Source organism: Chiloscyllium punctatum, chromosome 15, assembly GCF_047496795.1.
Source record: "Chiloscyllium punctatum isolate Juve2018m chromosome 15, sChiPun1.3, whole genome shotgun sequence".
In the NCBI taxonomy this organism is placed as follows: Eukaryota; Metazoa; Chordata; class Chondrichthyes; order Orectolobiformes; family Hemiscylliidae; genus Chiloscyllium; species Chiloscyllium punctatum.
In genome coordinates this window covers 65,803,143-65,830,196 of record NC_092753.1, presented here as the reverse complement: position 1 = coordinate 65,830,196, position 27,054 = coordinate 65,803,143, and the positions used below count along the sequence as shown (strand labels likewise).

At 39.6% G+C, this 27,054-nt stretch overlaps 1 protein-coding gene across 1 annotated transcript in view; it reads right to left on the bottom strand.

Annotated features, from left to right (window-relative positions):
- Positions 1–27,054, bottom strand: part of LOC140486346 (suppressor of tumorigenicity 14 protein homolog) — a 67,142-nt gene that overhangs the window by 5,268 nt on the left and 34,820 nt on the right. The window contains exons 8-11 of the mRNA XM_072585351.1: positions 24,211–24,344; positions 16,654–16,751; positions 9,891–10,000; positions 1,164–1,281 (exon numbers count right to left, since the gene is read on the bottom strand). Of these exons, the coding sequence (XP_072441452.1) occupies positions 1,164–1,281; positions 9,891–10,000; positions 16,654–16,751; positions 24,211–24,344 (460 nt within the window). The remainder of the gene's footprint in view (positions 1–1,163; positions 1,282–9,890; positions 10,001–16,653; positions 16,752–24,210; positions 24,345–27,054) is intronic.

Genomic DNA, 27,054 nt, shown 5'->3' with positions numbered 1-27,054 from the left:
AATGAGCTGCCAGAGGAAGAGGTGGAGGCTGGTACAATTGCAACATTTAAGAGGCATTTAGATGGGTATATGAATAGGAAGGGTTTGGAGGGATATGGGCCGGGTACTGGCAGGTGGGACTAGATTGGGTTGGGATATCTGGTCGGCATGGATAGGTTGGACCAAAGGGTCTGTTTCCTTGCTGTACATCTCTATGACTCTGACTATAGCTATGATCATATTGAATGGTGGGACAGGTTTCTATGTTCTTATGCCCTTTCCTTGTTAAACCACATTTAACCAAATTAATTTTGTTGCTGTATGGCAACATCGCTGCATACAAGGAGAATTAGAAGGTTATGTCCAGTGCTTCTGTAATTTCTAGCCTTATTTGACCCAGTATTCTTAGATGCAACTCATCTCATCTTGGTGTCTTATCAACTTTAGGTACAGCTAGTCCGTTAATTACCAATTTTTAAACCTATCCCATGAATGTGTTACCTCTTCTTGGGCCAGTGTCATGTTCTTTAATAAACACAAATGCAGAATGCTCATTGAGTGCCTCACTCATGTGCACTGCTTGAATGCATGAATTCTCTTTTAGCTCCCAATTAGTCCAGTCGTCTTTTTACATGCATGTACTATTTATATGCCTATATATATTATTTAGATTCCCTTGCATGTTAACTGTCAATCTATTTTCTAATCTCTCTTCACTTTCCTTGATAATTTTTCACCATTCATTTCCCTTAAACTTCAATATTCTGTGTGGTTCTCAGTTACATTATGCATCTGACATCAGATACATGCAGCTTTTTTCTGCTCCATTTTACTCTTTCATTATCTGGGAAAGTTTACTTGACCCCTTCATTGGAATGTCTATTGACAATGTGATATGTTTCCATACTTTGAATATCAGTTCAACATGCCATTCTTAGGCATTTAAAAAACTGCTTGTGGAACAGACTGCTTTCCTATTCCATTCTTCACCCACAACTGTCCCATACTAAATACAAATCACCAGCATAGTCTGGAGAACATTTTCTCATTTCAGGCCAGTTTTTTTTATAATTTGATCATCAGTTGTAATAACATAAGTATATTCTAGATTCATGTTAAACTCTGGGATTAATAAAGGTGCCATTGATCAAACCAATGTAAAGATTCAAAACTTTAATACTTACAATTATGGCTATGTAGTCAGCAGCAAAATATTGTGTGTATATTTTCTTGGAATTAAAGTTTATTTGCAAACTGGAACTATTACTAAGAAGCGAAAATGGCTTATGGTCTCCACAGAATCTGCAGAACAGATCAGAAAATAACAATCATTGACACCATCAAGCAATTTGAGTATGTTGTTATGATTACCTTATTAACCTTCTTTAAAAATTGTTATTTCATGTCATTATAATGGAGAAATTCAAGTCTTTTCTTGTCATTGAAAATTTTAATATATGTATTATGAAAATGAGTTATTTTTACTCATTCCTTTTTGCAGTACAACTATAATAGTGACATGTTTGTAATGTCAATTAGTATCTAAGCTTAGGTATGGCCTCATTTATTATAATCTCTTTAAACCAAGGAACATCTTATAAATTAAGAAGTTTCTATCAGGAGCAAGGATAGAGTGTCCTTCAGCCCACTTACAGACCCATGATAAGTTTTGGCTTGTATACCAGGAGGCTGTCTAAACATTGCTGTCATAGGAATAACTGTCTGCAACATCATGAACTGCTTATTACTGTTGTACTAAAAAGGTCCCGAGTTTAACACAGGGTGGAAGTTGGATACAGAACTAGAGAGCAATCACTGTTTGATGTTTCCAGTAAGCTGTCCAGGCAATTTTAACCCTTGTGTCTCCTTTTAATATGGTTGCCATGATGTGGAGGTGCCAGTTTGACTGGGGTGAACAAAGTTAAAAATAATAACACCAAGTTATAGTCCAACAGGTGCTGAAGCTAACCTGGGCTGACACCAACAATCCCGTGTCTTAGCTTCAGTGTAAAATGACATGAATTAAGCTTACAAGAGCTGCAAGATCATGTACGAATCTTCTTCACTCCCCTTTCATGCCTTTTCCACATATCCAATTAATTCTGTTTATTCAGCATCCAAATCATAAAAATTCACTGCAACATCTCTCCTTGTTCTCAGCAGTCAGTCATTCTTTCTTCTCTCCACATTTGATGCACACAGCAATCTCTTCTCCCATTCTAACAATTGAAAAATCAGCAATCCTCCCAGTTCTCCTTCCTCACTTCACATTCCACACATTTTGCTTTATATTCACCACCAGCCCATCCTCATCTCAATCTCTCAGGATGCATATTATGAAAATGCTTTGTACATTTCTACTTACCTTTAAAACATGCACTGATTTACTCTCCCCCAATCTTTCTGCTTCAAAAAAACAGTTCATGGAACCAGTGGGAGATGCAAGACCTTGTGAGGAGCATCTCATATCATACTACTTGTGCAAGAGGTAGATCAAATATAGGTGAACCTATTGATACCTCCTGAGGATATTCCATAGATAAAGGGTGTAATTTCTAGTAGCTCAGGGAATGTATTGGTTTGTCTTCAAGCAGCAATTATTTTCAGATGTCAATGGCTTGCTGTGTAAGCGCAGTAAATATTAAGAGGTTTAGGGTAACCTTGCAATAAACCATGTAATGTTGAATGGAAGGAAATTCCAGTATCTTGACCCAGATCTTCAACCTTTTGATACCGTAAACCTCGGAATACTAATTGAACAATTGCAATTGAATCGCTACTAATGATTTTCAAATTTTAGTTGTGATGGGATGCCCTGTAAATATTAGCACTAACATTATTGCATGACTTGTTGCAATTTGACATCACACAAACAAACCTATGATTTTCACCTTTCAGCAAAAGTTTTGGTCAATTTTCACTTCACTGGCAATTTAATTATAATCAAATTTAAAATGCAAATATTTCTCCTGTTGCAGTCTACCTCATAGTAAAAGGGATACCCACTTGGTTACTGTGATAAGTGGTCCATTTACTTGCAGCTCAGTTCCGCTGTTTAAAGGGGAAAATGCTTGCCAGTTGTAAGATCAGCTGAACACTAACTAGCTGTTATTACATTATCAAAATGTACTTTGTAAGGCAATTTGCTAAACTCTGAAGCTACCATGTTATAAAAGTCATTGGTGTGATTGCAACATCACAGCAATATCAGTTAGCAATGCTGAAGTATATGTAGTCCATTAACACATTACAGAAGGAAATTTCACCATCTCTTTCTGAGAAAACAGGGTGAGAAAGATAATATCCATCTGACCAGAGTATTTATACGATGTTTGCCTGAAATCTAATATATGCTGAATATAAATCAAAGAATCCCTACAATGTGGAAGCAGGCCATTTGACTGATCAAGTCCATATCAACAAGCATCTTACCCAGATGTACCCCTCTACCCAGTTCCTGTACTGCTGCATTTCCCAAAGCTTATCTCCCTAGCCTGCACATCCCTGTACACCATGGCCAATCCACCTAAGCTGCACAAAGAGTCATAGAGTCACAGAGATGTACAGCATGGAAACAGACCCTTCGGTCCAACCCGTCCATGCAGACCAGTTGTCTATTTATCCTATCCATGCCCCTCATAATTTTGTTAACCTCTAGAAGGTCACCCCTCAGCCTCCGATACTCCAGAGAAAACAGCCCCAACCTATTCAGCCACTCCCTAAACCTCAAATTGTCCAACCCTGGCAACATCCTTGTAAATCTTTTCTGAACCCTTTCAAGTTTCACAACATCTTTCTGATAGGAAGGAGACCAGAATTGCAAGCAATACTCCAACAGTGGCCTAACCAACGTTCTGTACAGCTACAACATGACCTCCCAAATTCTGTACTCAACACTCTGACCAATAAAAGAAAACATGTTTGGACTGTCAGAGGAAACCCACACAAACTCGTCCGTGGGTGGAATTGAACCCGGGTCACTAGCACTGTAAGGTAGCAGTGTTAACCACTGTGCCTCTTCCTGGGTATGCTTACAGTTTGCAGTCAGCTCACAGGAACTTTAATGCAGAATCCAGTGTTAAACAGTACAAGTCAACTGAGCATTTTCTAAATAAGATTAGCAGACATAGTAATCAGAAATTGACTAAACTTCCATTTAAAAAAGGACTCTCTGAAACAATCCACATTTTTATATTTTTCCCCATAACATTTCAATAAATTATAGTATCATTTGCCTCAAGTTTTAAAATATGAGATGTCTTGGGAGTAATGTTTTCTGCTATTGAGTGATGACATTAGAGATGGACTTTAATAACATCCAGTTTTCCATCAGTTTTAAATTAACAGCATTTTGAAAGTCAGTTTTCTACCTTCCAAAAAAAGGAGCATAATCAATAATACATCCTTTAATGAAAAATGTGTTGATTATTAAGACCTTTAAATGAAATTTTAAATAATGTTCCAGCAAATCTTGCTGAAAAAAATAAAATAACCAGGTAGGCTCAAAGTTACCCCTTGAACTAAAGTTCATTCAATGATAAAACCAGCAAAGGTTTGGCAGATTATCTGTTCAGTTTGGATTTGACTACAATTATTAAATTAGTTGGTTCAGTACTATCATGGTAAATATAAGGTTGGCTGGCAGAATCCATTAGAGATTAGCGTAATTAGAAAATTTCTCCACTCCTGAACCCCATTGGAATCAATGTACTGTACACACAATTGAAACAGCTGAGCTGCAATGCATCTAAAGTATTTTGGCAGATGTCCAGTAAAATTCAGAATATGCTCCTCGCCTGTATATTTCATTCCTAAAAGAATTGGACATTTCATAGTTTAGGTGTTTAAACAAATCATTAGAGGAGCACAAGATCAAAAGAAATTGAGAAATTAATTTGTAAATAATCTTGAATGCAACTACATAAGCAGATGCACACATTTAATCTAATTTCAAAATTCAGAGGTTGATCACATGCTTGAACACTTGATCTAACACTAGAAATGTATTTATCCACTTTTAGAAGTTGGATAAGTGAATCTAAATGCACAGATCTGCAACTGTGTTTAAGACTGACAGCACTTTATTCCTGAGAAACTAAGGTGATTAACTGCATGACTAAAATTACATTTTTTCAGCAGACTCCGAACATGCTGGGTTTCAATGAGTTAAGACATAAACATTTGCCATTAGGTAGTACATTTCAAGACCTCAGATTATGCAAAAGCACTTAACAGTTGATGGAGTACATTTGAAGTATATTATGGTTGTAATGAGGCAAGTATAACAGCCACTTTGTGTTCAGAAAACTCATACAAACATAATGAAATATGTATAGGTGTTGAGAAATAGATAATAGACAATAGGTGCAGGAGTAGGCCATTCTGTCCTTCGAGCCCGCACCACCATTCAATATGATCATGGCTGATCAGCCTTAATCAGTATCCTGTTCCTGCCTTATCTCCATAACCCTTGATTCCACTAACCTTGAGAGCTCTATCAAACACCTTCTTAAATGAATCCAGAGACTGGGCCTCCACTGCCCTCTGGGGCAGAGCATTCCACACAGCCACCACTCTCTGGGTGAAGAAGTTTCTCCTCATCTCTGTCCTAAATGGTCTACCCTGTATTTTTAAGCTGCGTCCTCTGGTTCGGCACTCACCAATCAGCGGAAACATGTTCCTGCCTCCAGAGTGTCCAATCCTTTAATAATCTTATATGTCTCAATCAGATCCCCTCTCAGTCTTCTAAACTCAAGGGGATACAAGCTCAGTCGCTCCAGTCTTTCAGTGTAATGTAATCCCGCCATTCTAGGAATTGACCTTGTGAACCTACGCTGCACTCCCTCAATAGCCAGGATGTCTTTCCTCAAATTTGGAGACCAGAACTGCACACAATACTCCAGGTGTGGTCTCACCAGGGCCCTGTACAGCTGCAGAAGAACCTCTTCGCTTCTATACTCAATCCCTCTTGTTATGAAGGCCAGCATGCTATTAGTCTTCTTCACTACCTGCTGTACCTGCATGCTTACCTTCATGGACTGGTGTATAAGAACACCCAGATCTCTCTGTACTGCCCCTTTACCTAAATTGATTCCATTTAGGTAATAATCTGCCTTCCTGTTCTTGCCACCAAAGTGGATAACCATACATTTATCCACATTAAACTGCATTGGCCATGCCTCTGCCCACTCACCTAACCTGTCAAGGTCACCCTGTAATCTCCTCACATCCTCCTCACATTTCACCCTGCCACCCAGCTTAATATCATCAGCAAATTTGCTAATGTTATTACTAATACCATCTTCTATATCATTAACATATATTGTAAAAAGCTGCAGTCCCAGTACTGATCCCTACGGTACCCCATTGGTCACTGTCTGCCATTCCGAAATGGAACCGTTTATCACTACTCTTTATTTCCTGTCAGCCAACCAATTTTCAATCCAAGTTAGTATTTTACCCCCAATACCATGCGCCCTAATTTTGCTCACTAACCTCCTATGTGGGACTTTATCAAAAGCTTTCTGAAAGTCCAGGTACACTACATCTACTGGATCTCCCTCATCCATCTTCAGAGTTACATCCTCAAAAAATTCCAGAAGATTAGTCAAGCTTGATTTCCCCTTCATAAGTCCATGCTGACTCTGACCTATCCTGTTACTACTATCCAGATGTGTCATAATTTCATCCTTTATAATAGACTCCAGCATCTTTCCCACCACTGAGGTCAGACTAACTGGTCTATAATTTCCTGTTTTCTTTCTCCCACCTTTCTTAAAAAGTGGTAAAACATCAGCCACCCTCCAATCCACAGGAACTGATCCTGAATCTATCGAACTCTGGAAAATAATCACCAACTCATCCATGATTTCTCGAGCCACCTCCTTCAGTACCCTGGGATGTAGACCATCAGGCCCCGGGGACTTATCAACCATCAGACCTAACAGTCTCTCCAACACCAATTCCTGGCAAATATAAATTCCCTTAAGTTCAGGTCCTTCAGCCACTGTTACCTCAGGGAGATTGCTTGTGTCTTCCCCAGTGAACACAGATCTGAAGTACCAATTCAATTCTTCTGCCATTTCTTTGTTCCTCGTAATATATTCCCCTGTTTCTGTCTTCAAGGGCCCAATTTTAGTTTTAACCATTTTTTGCCCTTTCACATACCTCAAAAAACTTTTACTATCTCCTTTATATTATTGGCCAGTTTACCTTCGTAACTCATTTTTTCTCTGCGTATTTCCTTCTTAGTCATCCTCTGTTGTTCTTTAAAAGCTTCCCAGTCCTTAGTTTTCCCACTTATCTTTGCTATGTTATACTTTTTCTCTTTTAACTTTATATGTTTCTTAACCTCCCTCATCAGCCACGGCCACCCATGCCTCCTCCTAGGATCTTTCTTCCTTTTTGGAATGAACTGATCCTGCAACTTCTGCATTATACACTGAAATATCCACCATCCGCCATTCCTCCACTGTCATCCCTGCTAAGGTACTGCACCATTGAACTTTGGCCAGCTCCTCCCTCATAGCTCCATAGTTCCCTTTATTCAACAGATATATTGTCACTTCCGATTTTACCCTCTCACTCTCAAATTGAAGCTTATTGTATTATGGTCACTACTTCCCAATGGCTCCTTCACTTCGAGGTCCCTGACCAATTCTGGTTCGTTGCACAATACCAGATCCAGAATTGCCTTCTCCCTGGTCGGCTCCAGCACCAGCTGTTTTAAGAATCCATCTCTGAGGCACTCCACAAAGTCTCTTTCTTGAGGTCCAATACCATCCTGATTCTCCCAGTCTACCTGCATGTTGAAATCCCCCATAACAACTGTAGTAACATCTTTGCAACAGGTCTATTTCAGCTCCTGATTCAACTTACATCCGATATCCAGACCACTGTTTGGGGGCCTGTAGATAACTCCCAAGAGGGTCTTTTTACCCTTAGTATTTCTCAGCTCTATCCACACTGACTCTACATCCCCTGATTCTAGGTCCCCCCGCGCAAGTGACAAAATATCATCCCTTACCAACATGGCCACCCCACCCCCTCTGCCCGTCTGTCTCTCCTTACGATAGCACGTGTAGCCTTGAATATTCATTTCCCAGGCCCTATCCACTTGAAGCCATGTCTCAGTTATCCCCACAATATCGTATCTGCCAATTTCCAAAAGAGCCTCAAGCTCATCCATCTTATTTCTAATGCTTCGTGCATTCATGTATAGTATTTTTAATTTGTTACTGCCCTCACCCTTCCCATCAACTCCTATTTCACTCAACCTTACAGCATGATCCCATTCTGAGTTTTCTGCCTCATTGATACAGTTGTCTTTCTTGACTTCCCTTGTTCTAACTTTCCCTCCAATATTACTTAAACATCCAGTTTGTCCCCTCCCCCCCGCTACTTAGTTTAAACGTAGCTGTGTTGCAGTAGCAAATCTGCCTGCCAGAATGCTAGTCCCTAACCTATTAAGGTGCAAACCGTCTCTCTTGTAGAATTTATGCTTACCACAAAACACACCCCAGTGATCCAAGAATTTAAATCCTTGCTTCCTGCACCAGTTCCCCAGCCACACGTTCAAGTCCATTATCTCCCTGTTTCTGGCCACACCAGCCCGAGGAACTGGAAACAAACCGGAGATAACCATCTTGGACGTCCTGCTTTTCAGCCTTCTTCCTAGTTCTCCGAAGTCCCGCTGTAGTATGTTCCTCCTCTTCTTCCCGACATCATTTGTGCCAACATGTACCACCACCTCTGGCTCTTCACCTTCATCCTTGAGGATTTCCTGCACTCTGTCAGCGATGTCTTTAACCCTGGCACCAGGAAGGCAACACACCATCCTTAAGTCCCGTCTGCTGCCACAAAAACCCCGGTCAGTTCCTCTCACTATAGAGTCCCCTATTACCACGGCTCTGTGCGATGTCCGATTCTTCCGCTCTGTCTCCACGGCAACTTTTGATTGACAGACCTGGCCGCCTCACGGACTGGCAGTGTCATCTGAATCTACTGTTTCCAAAAGATTCAACTTGCTCCTGACAGGTACTTCCCCCGGAGGCAAGCATAACAGCCACTTTGTGTTCAGAAAACTCATGCAAACATAACGAAATATGTATAGGTGTTGAGAAATAAATATTAGCCAAGATGCCAGGAGAACTCCCCTGCACTTTTTAGAAATAATGCCGTATAATCTTTTGCATCCATGTGACAGGTCTGCCATTAGTTAAACTTGTTTCTGCCCTGTTGTGCACAAAAACATTTTGCCCACAAAGTTGCTGAAAGTGAGCTGATAACAGGCAATGAGAGAATCAGGACATTTTGGAAGCGTGTGCCCAGAGAAACTAATAGATTATCTGCTTCATAAGTGAGAACTAGAAAATAAACAGGAATGACTGGTAATGAGGCTGAATTCAATGACAAACCAGATACAGAAAGAAATAAAAAATAATGAAAAAAAGATTGGCAAGAAAGAATACAGAGATGGAATATTATCATTACATTACAGGGTCCTAATTACTGTGGTGAGTTTAGTTGTACTTAGGAAATTAACGAAACAATTTCATGACTTCCAGTGCACATCAGTGAAATGAAGAATTATTTTTGCAAAGTCAAGGGTAGAGTGGTATAACACAGACAGCAAAGTTTATCTGTTCACATTTAACTATACACTTGCTCCTCACTTGAAGTTGTTGTATCATTTATGTGTAAATAACAGTGAACATCATTAGCTTCATTGTTATTTTGATAGAAAGTTTTGGTCCAAAATGCTTTATTCAGTCTACATTTTTATTTCTTGTGTCAATCACTGTCTTTAATGTACAGAGTTATTTTGGTAACTGCCATATCAATTTCAATTGCAATAATACATTATAAAAGGAATTACGATAAAGAGCATTGCTGCTTCATGTCCTGCTCACCTCTGACCATCGACCTCCAGATAATCCGCCACACATGATTCTCCAATCCCCGAAGAGCCTCCCAGCCTGAATTCTTTGAAAAATATGATGGTTCTAAAATGTTCTTGAACCTATCCAGAAGAGAGAAAGAAAACACTAGGGTTTCTATTCAGTTTGCTATTCAATTCTACATAAAATGTTTCATATAGCCAAGTTACAATTAAGTCACACCTCCTCAAAGACAAAAAGATTTAGTTTAGTTTTAACCTGAGTGGATATGTGCTCAGCATAAATGTATCCCTGTCACAGAACATAAATATATCCTTTACAATAACCAAATGAGGGAAAGTAAACATTTATATAAATAAAGAAATGCTTGCACTATATAGTTTCTATCATCCTTTAGAAATTTCTCAGAGCTTTTATGTACAATACACTAATTTGAAATACAATGAAAATTACAACAATCAAATGTAGCATTAATTTTACACAAAAAGTTGCATAAATGACAATGAGATATGTTTATGTTGTTTGTTGAAAGAGATCCTAACTGAGAGAACCTCGCATGTTTAGATAAATTCATCTGAACCACTGGAAGATGAAGATGTCAGTTTAATATATCTGAAAGTCAGTGTATCTGACAATGCAGCACTTCCTATTGTGTGTTGATGTCAACCCAGGGTGATTTTCATAAGCTGGGACAAACACCTTTTTCAAACTGAACTAATGAAGCTAAATATTAGACTGAGCCCACCTGACAAACAGAGATACTTTCAATGGAGATGAAGATAAAAAGTAAATTTAAATTTCCAAATATTGTCTTTTTTTATCAATAAATTACTTGATTCTTAGCATTTTCAGCTGACAAAAACAATCAGAAGATGGTGTTCAAATGCCATTCTAGGGCTTGAGCACGTGATCTAGGAATGCCTCCAGTGTGACTCTAGATCAGTGCTATATTGTTAGAGACGTAACGTTTTACCTGAACTGAGGCCTTTTGTTTTCCTCAAGAACTCAGCTGGTCTAACAGCATCTTTAGAGAAAGCAGAATTAACATTTTGAGTTCAGTTCTGAAGAAGGGTCACTGGACTTGAAATGTTATCTCTGCTTTCTCTCCCCACAGATGTTGCCAGACTTGGAGTTCCTCCAGCAATTTTCAATTCTGTTTCAGATTTTCAGCATCTGCAGTTTTAAAAAATTTTATTTCAATCTTCTTTTCCTATTTAGCTTGATCTAAAAGATCCCATAGTGTTATTTGAAGAAGAGCATTGAGTTCTCCCAATCGATTAACATTTCTCTCATTCAATATTACAAAAGAAATTATCCTGGCAACATGCAAAATGGGAGATTTATGTATATTTTAATAGCATTCATTTTTGAGTTTCCTTTTTGAATTTGAACGAGTGGCATATAGGTTTTTAGCATATCCCAGTGGTTTAATGATTAATGTGGAAGTATTTCTGTAGCCACGGTGATTTATTTTAAAACAATGAGAGAGAATGCCTTCCTGGAGAGTAATGGGAGCATTTTCCGATTAACAAAGTAAACAGTGTCATACATTACAGTTTCAAGTAGAAGATTCTAGATTTGCTTTTTAGGGTCGGTGAAACAACTCTAATTGGTAGAGTTTTTAATTAGTTTCAGTTTGGGCAATTCTGCAGGGTTCTTAGTGGAAGCTAGATTTGTAAAGGAGTTGCTTCTGAGAAAGAGATCAAGATAGTTTTGAGTTGTTAAAAATAGGTTACCACAGTATAAAGAATTAATAACATTAGCAAATTTGCTGATGATACTAAGCTGGGTGGCAGGGTGAAATGTGAGGAGGATGTTAGGAGATTACAGGGTGACCTGGACAGGTTAGGTGAGTGGTCAGATGCATGACAGATGCAGTTTAATGTGGATAAATGTATGGTTATCCACTTTGGTGGCAAGAACAGGAAGGCAGATTACTACCTAAACGGAATCAATTTAGGTAGAGGGGCAGTACAAAGAGATCTGGGTATTCTTGTACACCAGTCAACTAAGGTAAGCATGCAGGTACAGCAGGTAGTGAAGAAGGCTAATAGCATGCTGGCCTTCATAACAAGAGAGATTGAGTATAGAAGTGAAGAGGTTCTTCTGCAGCTATACAGGGCCCTGGTGAGACCACACCTGGAGTACTGTGTGCAGTTCTGGTCTCCAAATTTGAGGAAAGACATCCTGGCTATTGAGGGAGTGCAGCGTAGGTTCACAAGGTCAATTCCTGGAATGGTGGGACTACCTTACGCTGAAAGACTGGAGCGACTGAGCTTGTATACCCTTGAGTTTAGAAGACTGAGAGGGGATCTGATTGAGACATACAAGATTATTAAAGGATTGGACACTCTGGAGGCAGGAAACGTGTTTCCGCTGATGAGTGAGTGCCGAACCAGAGGACACAGCTTAAAAATATGGGGCAGACCATTTAGGACAGAGATGAGGAGAAACTTCTTCACCACCAAGTGGTGGCTGTGTGGAATGCTCTGCCCCAGAGGGCAGTGGAGGCCCAGTTTCTGGATTCATTTAAGAAAGAGTTGGATAGAGCTCTCAAGGATAGTGGAATCAAGGGTTATGGAGATAAGGCAGGAACAGGATACTGATTGAGGATGATCAGCCATGATCATATTGAATGGTGGTGCAGGCTTGAAGGACAGAATGGCCTACTCCTGCACCTACTGTCTATTGTCTACTGTCTATTGTCTATTGAGTTTATAAATTCCAGACCTAAAGTATTCAATTAATACTGAATTATTTGAATTGGAAAGAATTAAGCTGGGATATGTGACAAATTAAGGAAAAAATTATCAGCTTCTCACAATCGGGAATTGAGTTAGTGAAGCGAACTCAATGAGTCACATGTTAGTCAGATCCAATGAGTGACAGAGAAGGGAATTCTTTCTGGTGTTTGAGTACTGTAATGGGGGCCTGTTGGGATTAGAAGGAATGTATTTTTACCATGTGAGTTTTGAAATCTTTAAACATAGGTTACATATGAATCACTTGGTTTATTCTCTCTTATCTTCATTTCTTTCATGCAGTAAACTTACTTTTTATTGTTAAAAGTAAATCTGCAACATTGCTTGTTGTGTTTCAGTTAAGACTGTCTCATTAAAACCAATAAAACAATATGTTCTATTAAATTAGATTCCTGTAGTAGGCTTCAGGATAATTTTCATAAAGTGAATAACGTAATCCAGAAAGACAACATTGCCTTTACAGGGTCTCCACAGTAACTTGTCATCATTATCAATGCATGGCCGAATCAGAAAGAAGAACATTAGAACTATATAAACTAGAAACACTGGAAGAGATTCAGTGATTCTCTGAAACCTATCCAAGTCGAAAGTTTGACCACCAATTTTTAGTGCTGATTGGCTGAAAAGCTTAAAGAAAAAGCCCAAATTCTAGGAAAATGGTCAGAGCATTTTAACCACATCCTCAATCACTTATCATCCATCATAAAAGAGCAAATTTCTTGATGACCCAGTCATGCTGACCCAGACAACAAAACTCCTGTCTCATGGCCAAATTGCAGGAACTGATGTTATCCTAGCTGCGATCTCATAGACTGAAGTTCACTGCTTGGTCATGGAGCTAACTGAACTCTTTCAGTGTCTGTGGGAGCAAAGAATCAATCTGCAAGAATACAAAGATGCTTCTCTTGTCCATCTGTGCAAGCAGAAAGATTGTTCAATCTTAAGATTGTCAATCATAGAGGAATTGACTTCCATAAAAATCTTCCCCAGGATCTTTCAGAAATGCTTAGTGCAATGCATCAACAAGAATTGGCTGCCAGAAAGTCAGTGCAGTTTCAGAGAGTTTTAATTATAGAATTTGTTTTTAAACTCAAATCAGTTTGCCATCCTGGTATTCAAACCCATGTTCCCATGAATATCAGCCTGGGTTCTTTACCAATACACCACCACATAAATAGGAAGGGTTTGGAGGGCTGTGGGCCGGGTGCTAGCAGGTGGGACTAGAGTAGGTTGAGATATCTGGTCGGCATGGACGAGTTGGACCGAAGGGTCTGTTTCCGTGCTGTACATCTCTATGACTCTATGACCTTGCCATGTTAGAATGAAACACCACATGGACAAGAAGGTGCTCAATCTGAGATGACTCCAAATAGAGTCCATGGTCTCCAAGGACATTTCTCACAACTTACTGTTTGGTGATGACTATGTACATCTTATTTGTTCATAACTGGATGCGGAATGCGACTTGGACTTGTTCTCCAGTGTATTTGAGAACTTCAGCCATATAATCAGCATGAAGTAAACTGAAATAATGTACCAGCCGGATCCAGGAAAGTCTGATCTTTTGCCTAAAGTTTTAGTCCATGACAAAGTTATCAGCTAGTCCTCAAAACACATGAAGACAGCAGGTAAATCTATCCTTGAAATCCCCAAATTGCCCTGTAAAATTCACTCACGGGCATAACCAGAGAAAAGTTGCTTCCATAAGTGAAAGATGAAATGGTGAGGAGCTGCTCCTCCAGTCACAGGCCTCTGTTTCTCCCTTTCATGCTGTTGATAGTTCTCAGTGAGCCTGTCAGATGTAAACGCATGAGAGAAGTAGTCAGTGATAAGAGGAGCAGGCTGGAGGCACAAATAAGAAGCAAGGCTGCCAGGCATGGGAATAAGGCTGGTGAGTGAGGCCAGTGGGCAAGGCCAATGACATCAACTAGTGAGCTCAGAAACAAAGATGGTATTGTCGCTGGCAGCAAGTCACAGTCTGGGAGGGAGGGGATTTGTTGGGTGAAGTGAGGCTGCAAAGTTGGGAACCTAGAAGGAAGAGGGAGTAAAACTTGGCAGTGATGTATATTGGTCCAACTTATTTTTTATACCTCAGAATAGTGCTCCAGTATGACCAGTACATTCATTTCTTAGTATTTCAATTTTTCAAAACTGTTTTGCAATCTGAGAAAAAATCTGTGGGTGTGCAGTGGAGAGAGGAGCTGCTATGGGTAGTGAAGCCGCAAGGGTGACAAATGGTAGAGAGAGCCTGCAAATGAAAACCAGCTTTAAACATTGAGATGACTCATTTAATTGGGAGCATGAAATTGGAGATAATTAATTCTCTGCAAATTAATGTAGTCTCTAGATTAAAACTGCAGGAGTTCAGGAGCTACTTTATGGGGAAAATATACTGTCAGTTGTACAATTTAAAATTGAATAATTTTATTTCATAATGATTTGACTAATTTTTTTTCACAAGACAAAGCTTTAAATGCAATAAATTACTTGAGCAGCAATGACTATGTTAGAGATAAAGATGCAGTCATTGTGCTGTAACCTCACCAGTTGCGAAAGCATGTTTAGGGTGATGACTTGTGTATGGAGGTGTGTCCATTATTTTCAAAGAAAGCATTTGTTATTAATTTATGCTAAATCTTGTGCCACCTGAAGTACTGTGATGTCTATGAAATAAATGCTTCCTTTGCATATTATGGCTTTAGACATTTTGCGGGTGTGTTCAATTCTCTCCCATGTATCAAAATAAACACAGACAGTTATTGTTACTAAATGAGTGCATAATCTAAAAAAGGAATTTGTGTGACTTTAAGAACTGAGAAACCATTGATAAGAATTGATAAAGAGAGTGTTGCCTTCAACAGTCTTTGAACCTCAGTTTGGAAATTAAGAGGAATAATTTGCTTACCCAACTGAAAGAACTGCTCACTGCTCTATGCATGTTAGACTGAAGTTGTGTACCAGGCAATGAGGTCTTCACTGAACTAGCATGTTCGGTAAACATGACATCTTGAGAAAGTAACAATTGGATTGGACTGGTCAGAATGCCTGACACTTGCTTACCAAAACAAATCTTCTATGCACAGCTCAAGTCTAGGGTGCATTATCATGACAGTCAAAAGGAAGCATTACAAACGACACTTAGGAATTTTGATGTCAACTTTATGGCCTGGATGAAGGTCATCTATAATCACTGCACCTGGTGTAACCAAATATGTAACAATCCTTCTAATTAAACCAAGATGTGAAGAGAAATATGAGGAAAGGAAATCTCAAGCCAGCAGCTTGTCCAATCAGCATCACCTGAGTTATCATAACACCTCTATAATAGAACCTGCTGGGGCTTAGCGTTCACCTACATATCTACCAGAACTCTACCAAGCATCCTAGCTAACGAATGTAGTTATCATCGTCTTGAAAATGAACCTAATTCAAGATATCAATACAATTACAATTCAAAAGCAAATAACTGAAGTGAGCAATGTCACTTTACTTTTACACCACTAGTTGTAGTCTATAAATTGCATCACGTGGTCCCTTTAACATTGACATGCAACATTGTCAGACACGAAAATGTTAAAGGGACAACAAACTGTATGTAACTTGTATGTCATCTACACAGGCATTTCCTGATTACTGCACAACTGCATCAGGACAATTTAGAGGGAATGTTGACTGTGAGGCACTTAGGGACATCATGAGGACTTAAAAATTACACCATAGTAACATACAATAAAAGGGTGTTAGACATATTGATCAGACATTAATAGCATACATGCTTTCTCTTTTCTGTAAAGAAAAGTACATAGATTTGCTTTCAGTTTTCCAGTATGTGCGATTGTATGCAAAACAAATTGTAAAGAATTGATTGTTAAATAATTTGACTTCTTTATTCTTCTACACTTGAAGCAAACTATAAATTCAACAACACTGTTCCACAGACACACAATCCTACCAATTGATAAATTTAGCTTTGTTTTGCCAAACCTTTAGGAGTCTGTTTCCCTGTGAGTTACCTTCAGAGTCCATGTACAGTTTATTTCTTCTTGATGATTGTTCAAGTAACTGGGTGATGTGAAGCTTCCATTCATTCCACCAAGGATACCACCACATTCTGCAAAAGAAAGGAAACAGAATTTACTGTTAATTTAGCCCTCTAAAGATAACTGAAGGCTTGCTTCCATTAAAAAAAAGACATTTGGTATGGTTATAATTCCTTAAATCAGTTGTAAATGTATGTGGCAGGATTTCTCAACTGTTTATATTAAAAGAAAGAATTGTGGAGGCTGGACATTTGAAACAAACATAGAAATTGCTGGAGAAACTCAACCAGTCTATCAGCATCTGTGGAGAGAAATCATTGTTAACATTTTAAATCTGGTGACTTAATTGGAGCTGATAGCAAGTAGGAAAAAGTAGAAGTTATGCTGAAGATGGGGAGGGTGGTCAGGAAGAGGTGACTGGGTATGTGGAGCTGAGCCTAGAGAGAGAGAGAAATATGAAATGGCTAAGGAGACAGGAGGATTGGTAATAGTAAGCCAGGACAGAAGAGAAGGTGAATAAGTGATTAAGAGTTGGTGAAAATGGGTTGGTATATCGAAAGCAACCCATGTCATGACAGGAGAAAGTGAGGACTGCAGATGCTGGAGATCAGAGCTGAAAAATGTGTTGCTGGAAAAGCACAGCAAGTCAGGCAGCATCCAAGGAGCAGGAGAATCGACGTTTCGGGCCTAAGCCCTTCTTCAGGAATGAGGAGGGTGTGCCAAGCAGGCTAAGATAAAAGGCAGGTAGGAGGGACTTGGGGGAGGGGCGTTGGGAATGCGATAGGTGGAAGGAGGTTAAGGTGAGGGTGATAGGCTGGAGATGGGGTGAGGGCGGAGAGGTCGGGAAGAAGATTGCAGGTCAAGAAGGCGGTGCTGAGTCCGAGGGTTGGGACTGAGATAAGGCGGGGGGAGGGGAAATGAGGAAGCTGGAGAAATCTGCATTCATCCCTTGTGGTTGGAGGTTCCTAGGCGGAAGATGAGGCGCTCTTCCTCCAGGCGTCGTGTTGCCATGGTCTGGCGATGTCCTTGGCAGAGTGGGAGGGGGAGTTAAGTGTTCAGCCACAGGGCAATTGAGTTGGTTGGTGTGGGTGTCCCAGAGGTGTTCTCTGAAACGTTCCGCAAGTAGGCGGCATGTCTCCCCAATGTAGAGAAGGCTACATTGGGTGCAGCAGATGCAGTAAATGATGTGTGTGGAGGTGCAGGTGAATTTGTGATGGATATGGAAGGATCCCTTGGGGCCTTGGAGGGAAGTGAGGGGGGAGGTGTGGGCGCAAGTTTTGCATTTCTTGCGGTTGCAGGGGAAGGTGCCAGGAGTGGAGATTGGGTTGGTGGGAGGTGTGGACCTGATGAGGGAGTCGCAGAGGGAGTGATCCTGACGAGGGAGTCGCAGAGGGAGTGGAAGAAGATGAGGTGCTACTGTTCAGAGTCTGACACTTCAACACACCACCGTGTTCCCAAGCCAACATTTGTGTCTCAGGCCTGCTGCAGTCCTCCAGTTAGGCTCAGTGCAAGTTTAAAAACAGCATCTCATCATTCAGAATGCAACATTCTCAAATAAATGTCTCAATGTTGAAGGAAAAATATCTGAAATATTACTCCTTTGGGAAATTCTGATATGATACTTTATGATTCCAGCTATTAGTGGTAATGGACATGTCAGATCCCAGAATTAAATGTAGCTTTATAGCCTATGAGTTTTATGTTTTGCCATTTGGGTTTCCATGGTCAATCATAGAGAAGGACAGCATGGAAACAGACTCTATGGTTCAACTTGTCCATGCCAAACAGATAGCCTAAATAAATCTAGTCTCATTTGCCAGTATTTGGCCCATGTCCCTCTAAACCCTTCCTATTCATATACCCATCCAGACGCCTTTTAAATGTTGTAATTGTACCAGCCTCCACCACTTCCTCTGGCAGCTCATTCCATACACACACCACCCTCTGCTTGAAAAAGCTGCCCCGTAGGTCCCTTTTAAATCTTGCCCCTCTCATCTTAAGCCTATTCCCTCTAGTTTTGAACTTTGCTAATCTGGGGAAAAGACCTTGGTTATTCACCCTATCCATGCCCTTCATGATTTTATAAACCTCTATAAGGTCACCCTTCAGCCTCCGATGCTCCAGGGAAAATAGCTCCAACCTATTCAGCCTCTCCTTTTAGCTCAAACCCTCCAACCCTGGCAACATCATTATAAATCTTTTCTGAACCCTTTCAGGTTTCACAACGCCTTTCTTATAGCAGGGCGACCAGAACTGAAAGCAGTATTCCAAAAGTGGCCTAACCAATGTCCTGTATAGCCGCAACATGACCTCCCAATTCCTATACTCAATGCACTGACCAATAAAGGCAGGCCTACAAATGCCTTCTTCACTATCCTGTCTACCTGCAACTCTACTTTCAAGGAACTATGAACCTGCACTCCAAGGTCTCTTTGTTCAGCAACACTCCCCAGGACCTTACCATTAAGTGCCCCAACTTGCCTTTCCAAAAATGCAGCACCTCACATCTATCTAAATTAAACTCCATCTGCACTCCACAGCCCACTATACTGAACATATCACAGGAGGCTGCCAATGTACTTCAAAAAAGCGCAAAGTTTATTGCATACAAAAGGAAAACAAAACTCAAACCATTACATTATACAAGAATTAGTTGAATGAATATAAATGTAAGCAAGAATGAATCAACTCTTTCTTACATCACTGAACTTACAGACACCAAAACCTCTGCAAAAAATCATCTGTTTGCATTTGCAAGCTTTTGTTGGGATGGTTGTACTTGGTTTCTTTCCTGTAAACTTTTGCATTCAATTGTTGCTAGCTTGTTTAGTTAACATGTCTTCACAAAATCCTTAAGTAAATTGCTAACACAGCTCACTTATTTCTTAATAAAAATTTCTTAAACTTCTCTTCCATGATTTTCTATTTTTGGAGTTGTCAATTCTGCCGCATATTTCTCACCATATCTTCCCAAACTTGCCTCACTAATTACCCTGTCCTATCAGATTGCGCACATCAATTTCCACCCCATCTTACCACACAAGGTGCACAATAGTAGCCCACCCCATAAACAAACCAAAATTGCTAGCAAATTTCTAGCAACATGTGTGGAGAGAAATCAGTTAATGTTTTGGATCCGGTGACTCTCCTTCAGAACTGGGCCTGAAATGTTAACTCTGATTTGTCTCCACATATGCTGCCAGACCTGCTGAGATTTTTCCAGCAATTTTCATCCCATAAACTCCGTAGGCTTCATGCTTTCCCAAGTCCCCACCTTCATGAGCCTGCACCACCTACTAACTTTCCTATGCAATCCCTATCTTATGAGGTGACCATGCACTGTTGTCCTCAGAATAGAGAGGCTTGAGAGGAACTTTAAAGAGATGATCAAAATTATGAAGGATGTTCATGCCAGTCGTCAAACATCTATCTGTTTTAATCCAATTTTCCATCACCTTATACATAGCACTGAATGCTTTTGCATTTCAAATGCTCAACTAAATAGTTCTTAAATGTCTTGAGGGTTACTGTCTTTACTATCCTCTTAGACAGTATCTTTCTGATAACCACAATCCTCTGGATTAATTTTTTTATTCCTTTAATCCCTTCTAAACCACTTGCTCCTTACCTTAAAATTATACGCCTGATTATTGATCCCTGTACTAAGGGGAAAGATTTCTCCTTATCTACCCTGTCTATGGCTCTCAGAATTCTGTACACCTCAATCAGATTGTTCCCCTCAGTCTTCTCTGCATTGACAAAATCAAGTCCAACCTGTCTAGTCCCTCTTAATAAGTGAATCTCTCCAGCTTAGGCAACATCCTAGTGAATCTCTTCTGCACCTTTTCAGTGCAGTTACATGTTTCCTATAGTGTGGCAATGAGAACTGCATGTACTGCTACAGCTGTGGTCTAACCAATGTTATATTCTGTTCCATCATAAACTTCCTGCTATTGTATTCAGTGACTTGACTAGTAAAGGCAAGTATCACATATGCCTTATCAACATGTATTACTGTCTTCAAGGATTTATAGACATGTGAATCTGTTCAGTCCTTTGTACTTCCTAGGGTTCTACCATTCAACATGTATGCCCTTACACTGTCAGAACTTCCAAAATGCATGATCTCACAATTTTCAGGATTAAAGTCCATTTGCCACTTTTCAGCCCATCTGACTAGCCTGTTTATATTGTCAGGTTGTTGAAAGCTTAATTCCTTGCTATTTACCATACAAACAATTTTCATGCGTTTGTGAACCTATTGATCATTTCTCCTGTATTAATGTCTAGACAATTTAGTGTACAAGACAGTCAGCAAGGGACCCAGCTTGGAATCCTCTAAGCGAACCACTGGACACAGGCACACAAACACTCTTCAAACAACATTCTGCCACTAAGCCATTTTGTAGAACATAGAACATTACAGCACAGTACAGGGCCTTCAGCCCGAATCCAATTTGACAAATTGTTCCAGATTCCATTAGTTCTTAACTTCATAACTAGTGGGACTAAAGGGACTCTCTTTTATTGAGATGGGCTGAGTGGCCTCCTTCAGTTCTGCAAGTATTCATGATTCTCTGATACAAAGCAGAGAGGTTTTGTTCCTTCCTTAAAATAGTGATGTTGAGTAAGATTGTGAAGAAGGGAACAAGAAACCAAAGAATGTACAGATCTAGCACTGCTGCAAGCTACCAAAACTCTGAAGTAGTATATTATGAAGGTCAGATTCTTCTGAACTATCACGCCTCTCCAGACCATCAATATTTCTGTCGTACATCTAACTGGGCTTGGCACCAAGCATACCCTCAAAACATGCAACTTAGTGAATGTTCCTATTACACCATGAATAAACAGCTATCTCAGAAGAAAATATATTATTTCACTACTAATGTCTGCAACCTTTACTTGACAAATTAGATTAGATTCCCTCCAGTGTGGAAACAGGCCCTTTTGGCCCAACAAGTCCACACCGACTTTCTGAAGAATAACTCCCTGCCTGACCTGACCCAACTAATGCACCTAACATTATGGACAATTTAGCATGACCAATTCACCTAACCTGCACATCTTTGGACTGTGGGAGGAAACCGGAGCACCCGGAGGAAACCCACGCAGACACGGGGAGAATGTGCAGACTCCACACAGACAGTTGCCCGAGTCAGGAATTGAACTCGGGTCCCTGGTGCTGTGAGGCAGCAGTGCTAACCACTGTGCACCATGCCGTCCCACGGTTACACAATTGATGCCCACCTGCAGATCTCTCTCATGCATTCCTTATCTTGTGCTTGTTTCCATTTTCTGGTGATTCTATGAAGTGGTCACAGGTTGAGAAGTGGAGAGCTGCCAAAAATCCACTAAAAGCAGTTGAAATCGTTGATATTGCGATGTTGAAGACCTCTGACTAAGGAGTACACGACTATAGACTGTTAGGATTCAGCTCTCACTTGAACAAACTGACCCAGCTCTCTGCTATAACATGGACACAGTGTAAATAGCTTTTGAAGAAGCAAGCATACCATCACCATGAAGGGTACAGCATGTCCTCTCCCATACAGCCAATGGTGCTGTCAGGGAGCTGAGCCTTAGTAGTCTGCTCTGTGTGAGGTACGCTGAAAGGCATTTAATGCCTGTATACTATCCACAATCTCTTTCCGGCTTTATAAACTGGAGATGTAAGAGCCTTTTGCCAAGATGTCACGAATTTGAACTTTCAAAGAAAGTGTCACTGGCATTCTGTTGAGCTCTCAAGCACTCATACGACTGACTACTCATTCTAAGGGTTACTGGCATGGTTTCAAAACTATTTCAAATGCAGCAGACAAGTTATGGTTCAAACAGTGAACTGACTTGCACGTATGCAATCCAGTGTACACACAGATATTTGAAGTTCAATGAGCCCATGCTGTTCTCATCTGTCTCCTTTGGAACACTGCCAGGATGCAAGCCATTTCCTGGGCTGTATTACTTCTTTCTCTGCTCTTGAACCTATGCACTTGTGTTGCATTTTGGCTCCATGGGCAGACCTCTTTAGGCTATCTCCTGAAATATGTACATTATCAGTCTCTAAACTCAGGTCTGAAAATGTAACGTTATGAGATACTTTCTTTTAGCTATGCTACCTTTTGCTTCTGCTGCAGCCTAATGTTAATCTGACAAACATGGATCTAGCAAAAGGAAGGAGGAGGAGCTGGTCTATCTTCTACGTAGGTTTATTCACAATACAACACAAAGCACAAATATAAACAACTTTTCCACACGCCAGCCAGACAGTGAAAGCGTTTTAATAACTGTGTCCCCTAATCGTTCCCTAATTTAGGTCAGCTGCTCTTAATCACAACCAGAACGTGCCTGTTACACACACAAGTGAGACAGCATTTAGAGTGAAATAGTGTCCATGTGATGTGACAGACACTTCAAGCTTTGTGCATTTTGTGCTTGATAATCATTATACATTGATGCAGTTTTAGTCATTAGCTACTCACTATTGTTAAACATTTCAGCGATGTTGCAACAAATTTCAAGCGATGAAGAAACTTAATTATGACATAAAAACAACATGAATGATTAAAAGCTTAATTCCAGGTGCTGTCACAAAAGTTAAAAGGTTCTTTAAAACAAATCCAAAATTCCCCAGTTTACCTGTCGTTTAGAATTAGGTTGACAGCATGAATCAGGCTTTTGTACTTAACAAGAATTACTATTTATTACAAATAAATTCTAGTTACAGATAAACAACTATGAATCACCAACATATGATGCCACTCCCTTATAAACCCTTTCACCCCACATTCATACAGACAGACAAAGATACAAGGAAAAGTGGGTTTCATGGGCAGAGAGAAGGACTGAGAATGAGGTTCAATGGCCCCTATCCTCAATCTTCCTTCTCTAGGTACTTTAATTGCTTGCCAGGAATGGGGAGCAACTCATTCACACTTATAACATCTCTGACTTATTGGTTAAATTTCACAGCCTACAGAAAGTGATGAAGGAAATAATTTGGCTTTCTTCCAGCTTAAAGGTGCCTTTTACTGCAGAGAAAAGGAATTCCGGAGGTCTCTTCAGCTTCTGCCCAAACATTCACACCCGCAATCTGTTCAGCTACCTGATACCTGATGAAAGTTACTGGCGCGCAAAAGGCCTTTGTAATCAACAATTAGTCACCATTTCTCAAATTAATTGGTGATCTGATGCAAACTGAATCTCCTATGCGTACACCCTTTAGCTCCACCTTGTCTGTGACTCGATTTTCCCACTCTTCTTAAACAAACAGCAATGTGAATACTTAGAAGGTGCAGCAATACTTTCCACAAACATTACTTTTAAAACAGACCTATTTCTATTTCAGTTCACATTTAGAAACACAAAAATAAAAAGATACAGTCTTTAAATTACTTAACAATCATTCAAAGAATACTTGAAAGAACTTTGTCCCAACTATTTTGATTTGTAATGTACAACAAAACTAATGATTCAAGATCTAAAGAAATTAATTTTCTGCAGAAAGAAAGAACAGTGTAATTTCTTTACCTGTTACTGGTACTTGCAGAAATGTTATTGAATATTGTGAAAGATCACACTCTTCTGTTGAGCTAAAGGTGATGAATAGCATGTTCCCGGAAATAATAATCTCACTTGTAACAGAAAGACCAGATTGTCTGAATCTGCAAGTCGAAATAATTTACATTACTTTAATGAAAATGAACTTTTCTGAACAGAGATATTTACAGAATATAAAATAAAAATGAACAAAAAATAAAATAAACATTTCAATTGTAAGCTGGGAGTATTAGAACAATTCAATGGAATTTTCCAGTTATATGGAAAATCCATTGCGTTATCAGTGAATCATTTACAGGGATATTTCAATAGGACCAGATTCCATTTTCTGTATTCATTGCATTACAGCTGCAAATAACATCAATTATTCAACCTTGGACATAAAGCACAGAGACAAAGGCAGGGACCTCCCATGTTGGAAAATCCCATGTCACCAAACGTCACAGGAAACAATGTAGGGTTTGCTGTAATAGGTCATACTTTGAATCCCAACTATGGCCTTACAATGGAGCTGTTGAGGTCATCTTAAAGCATTCTTGCGGGGTGGAAGAACACTGCACACATGGCAAAACCACCAACCTCTGGCCTGTGATGCAAAGTGGAGCTTGATAATTATATACAATTGAATGGATCTACCCTGCAGACTCCAACAAAATTTATCGATGAAAGTTTTAGATAGGTTGGGTAAAATCGGTAAGGTGGCCTATAAGCTATTTAACAGCCTTGATAGTCTAACGGCAATGATAAAGGTTTTTCACATTTTTCTTGGTGGTTTACATATGCAGTGTAACATTAACCTCTACACAAATATTTTATACTTCACATTTTACCAGTACTTGTACATATTATATCAAATTAACAAAGTTATTTCAATAACTGATATTCAAAATACAGTTGGCAATTGTCCACATTTGGATAGACAGCACAGATTTGTGGCTTCTCATTGTGTTGTTCACCTACAACCTAACGAGTTTGTTGTTGCAACAATTTAAACTTCCCCATAATAGTTCATAGCATCTACCTTGTGGTAAAACACTGGAACCACCCACTCACCTTATGTAAGGAAATGTCATCGGATATTATATTTAGTTTATGGCAATCTGTGACTCAAATGGCATGTTGTCCAATTGTGCAGTTAGTCAAAATTGCAGGGGCATTGGCAGTTTCATAATGTCTATGGGCATTGGCAATTTCATTCTTGGTGCACCTATTTAAAATGTTACTTAACCTTCATTAAGGTTAAGGAGTTATGACTAATTTTACTTTTAATACTTGACCAACAATTGACAGTGTTGAGACTCATCTGTTGTAAAACTCACAACCATTATTTTGGGGCAGCGCAGTGGCTAACAGTGCTGCCTCACAGCGCCAGGGACAAGGGTTCAATTCCAGCCTTGGGACACTATCTATGGAGTTTTCACCTTCTCCCCGTGTCTGCATGGGTTTCTTCTGGGTGCTCCGGTTTCCTCCCACAGTCCAAAGATGTGCAGATTAGATGAATCGGCCATGCTAAATTTTCCATACTGTTAGGTGCATGAGTCAGAAGGAAATGGGTTTGGGTGGGTGACTCTTCAGAGGGTCAGTGTGAACTTGTTGGGCCAAAAGGGCCTGTTTGCATATTGTGGGAATCTAATCATTATGTTCAATTAGCTGAGGCAGCAGAGGTTGACTGATCAACCATACCCAGCTCTCTGGCTACGTAGCATGATGCATGTAAAATAGAATGTTTTCATGAACTAAAGCAACTCAGAATTATCGCCTATCGGGGTTCATGGAAAGTTCATAGAGTTCAACTTAACAGGGGAGTTCCCATTTCCTCTTAAATTAAGAAGTGTGGTCGTACTGAGCAACTTTAAATGAAACAATAGTGGTTGGACTTCAGTGAGGCACAAAATGTATGAAAACTCTAGGATACATAGTAATCTTTATTTCTTACTGAGTTTTCTAATAACTAAATTGCACATAGCATTATATATCTTTTCAAAAAACAAATCAAAATTAGTATTTTCTAAGAGTTGCCTGTTGGTGGCAAGTAGATACTTGTTTGTTAGCAATTCTTTGTAAACAATATAAAATATGCTTTTGATTCTTTTTGTATTTATGTTCCATGTTTACATTAATTAAAATGGAGAGAACTATTAATGGGACAAGCAACCATGCATCAGATAAAGATCAAAAGCTGTCTGGAACAAAATGTATTTTGAAAGGATAAATGCTCAGCATACTCTTAAAAAATTAGTAATTAAATATAGAAGGCATTGAGCCAACTTTGCACAAATTTTAGCAAAATGATCAAGAGAAAAGCAGTGTTCGAATGGCAATATTTCTGTCTCAGGTATGCTGCAGTGCTCTAGTAAGGCTCAGTGAAAGCTTGAGCAGTGACGCCTCATCTTCCACCTATGTACCTTGCATTTTCAGGAGTCAGCATTGAGTTTAACAGTTTCAGACTATAAATTCCCTCCTCCATGTTCTACCCCCATACCTAGGTCCTATTTTGTAAGGGTTGCTCCCAGCACAGTCAACTCTTTTTCAATCATTTTCATTTCAAACCAATTTCCAATAATTTATTTTCTTGTTAGCATCTTTCCAGTGTTTTTTTCTCTCTGCTTATCATTAGCAAGCACCAGATTTTCTGTTCACTGCCCATCCACATCAGTTATCAGCATATAAACCACCCTTTCCCAGCTATTTTCCATTATGAGGATGACTCACAGGACTCAAAACGTTAACCCTTTTTTCCCCTCTCTACAGATGCTGTCAGACCCCCTGAGTTTCACCAGTACTTTCTGTTTTCATTTTAAAAATTACATGGGT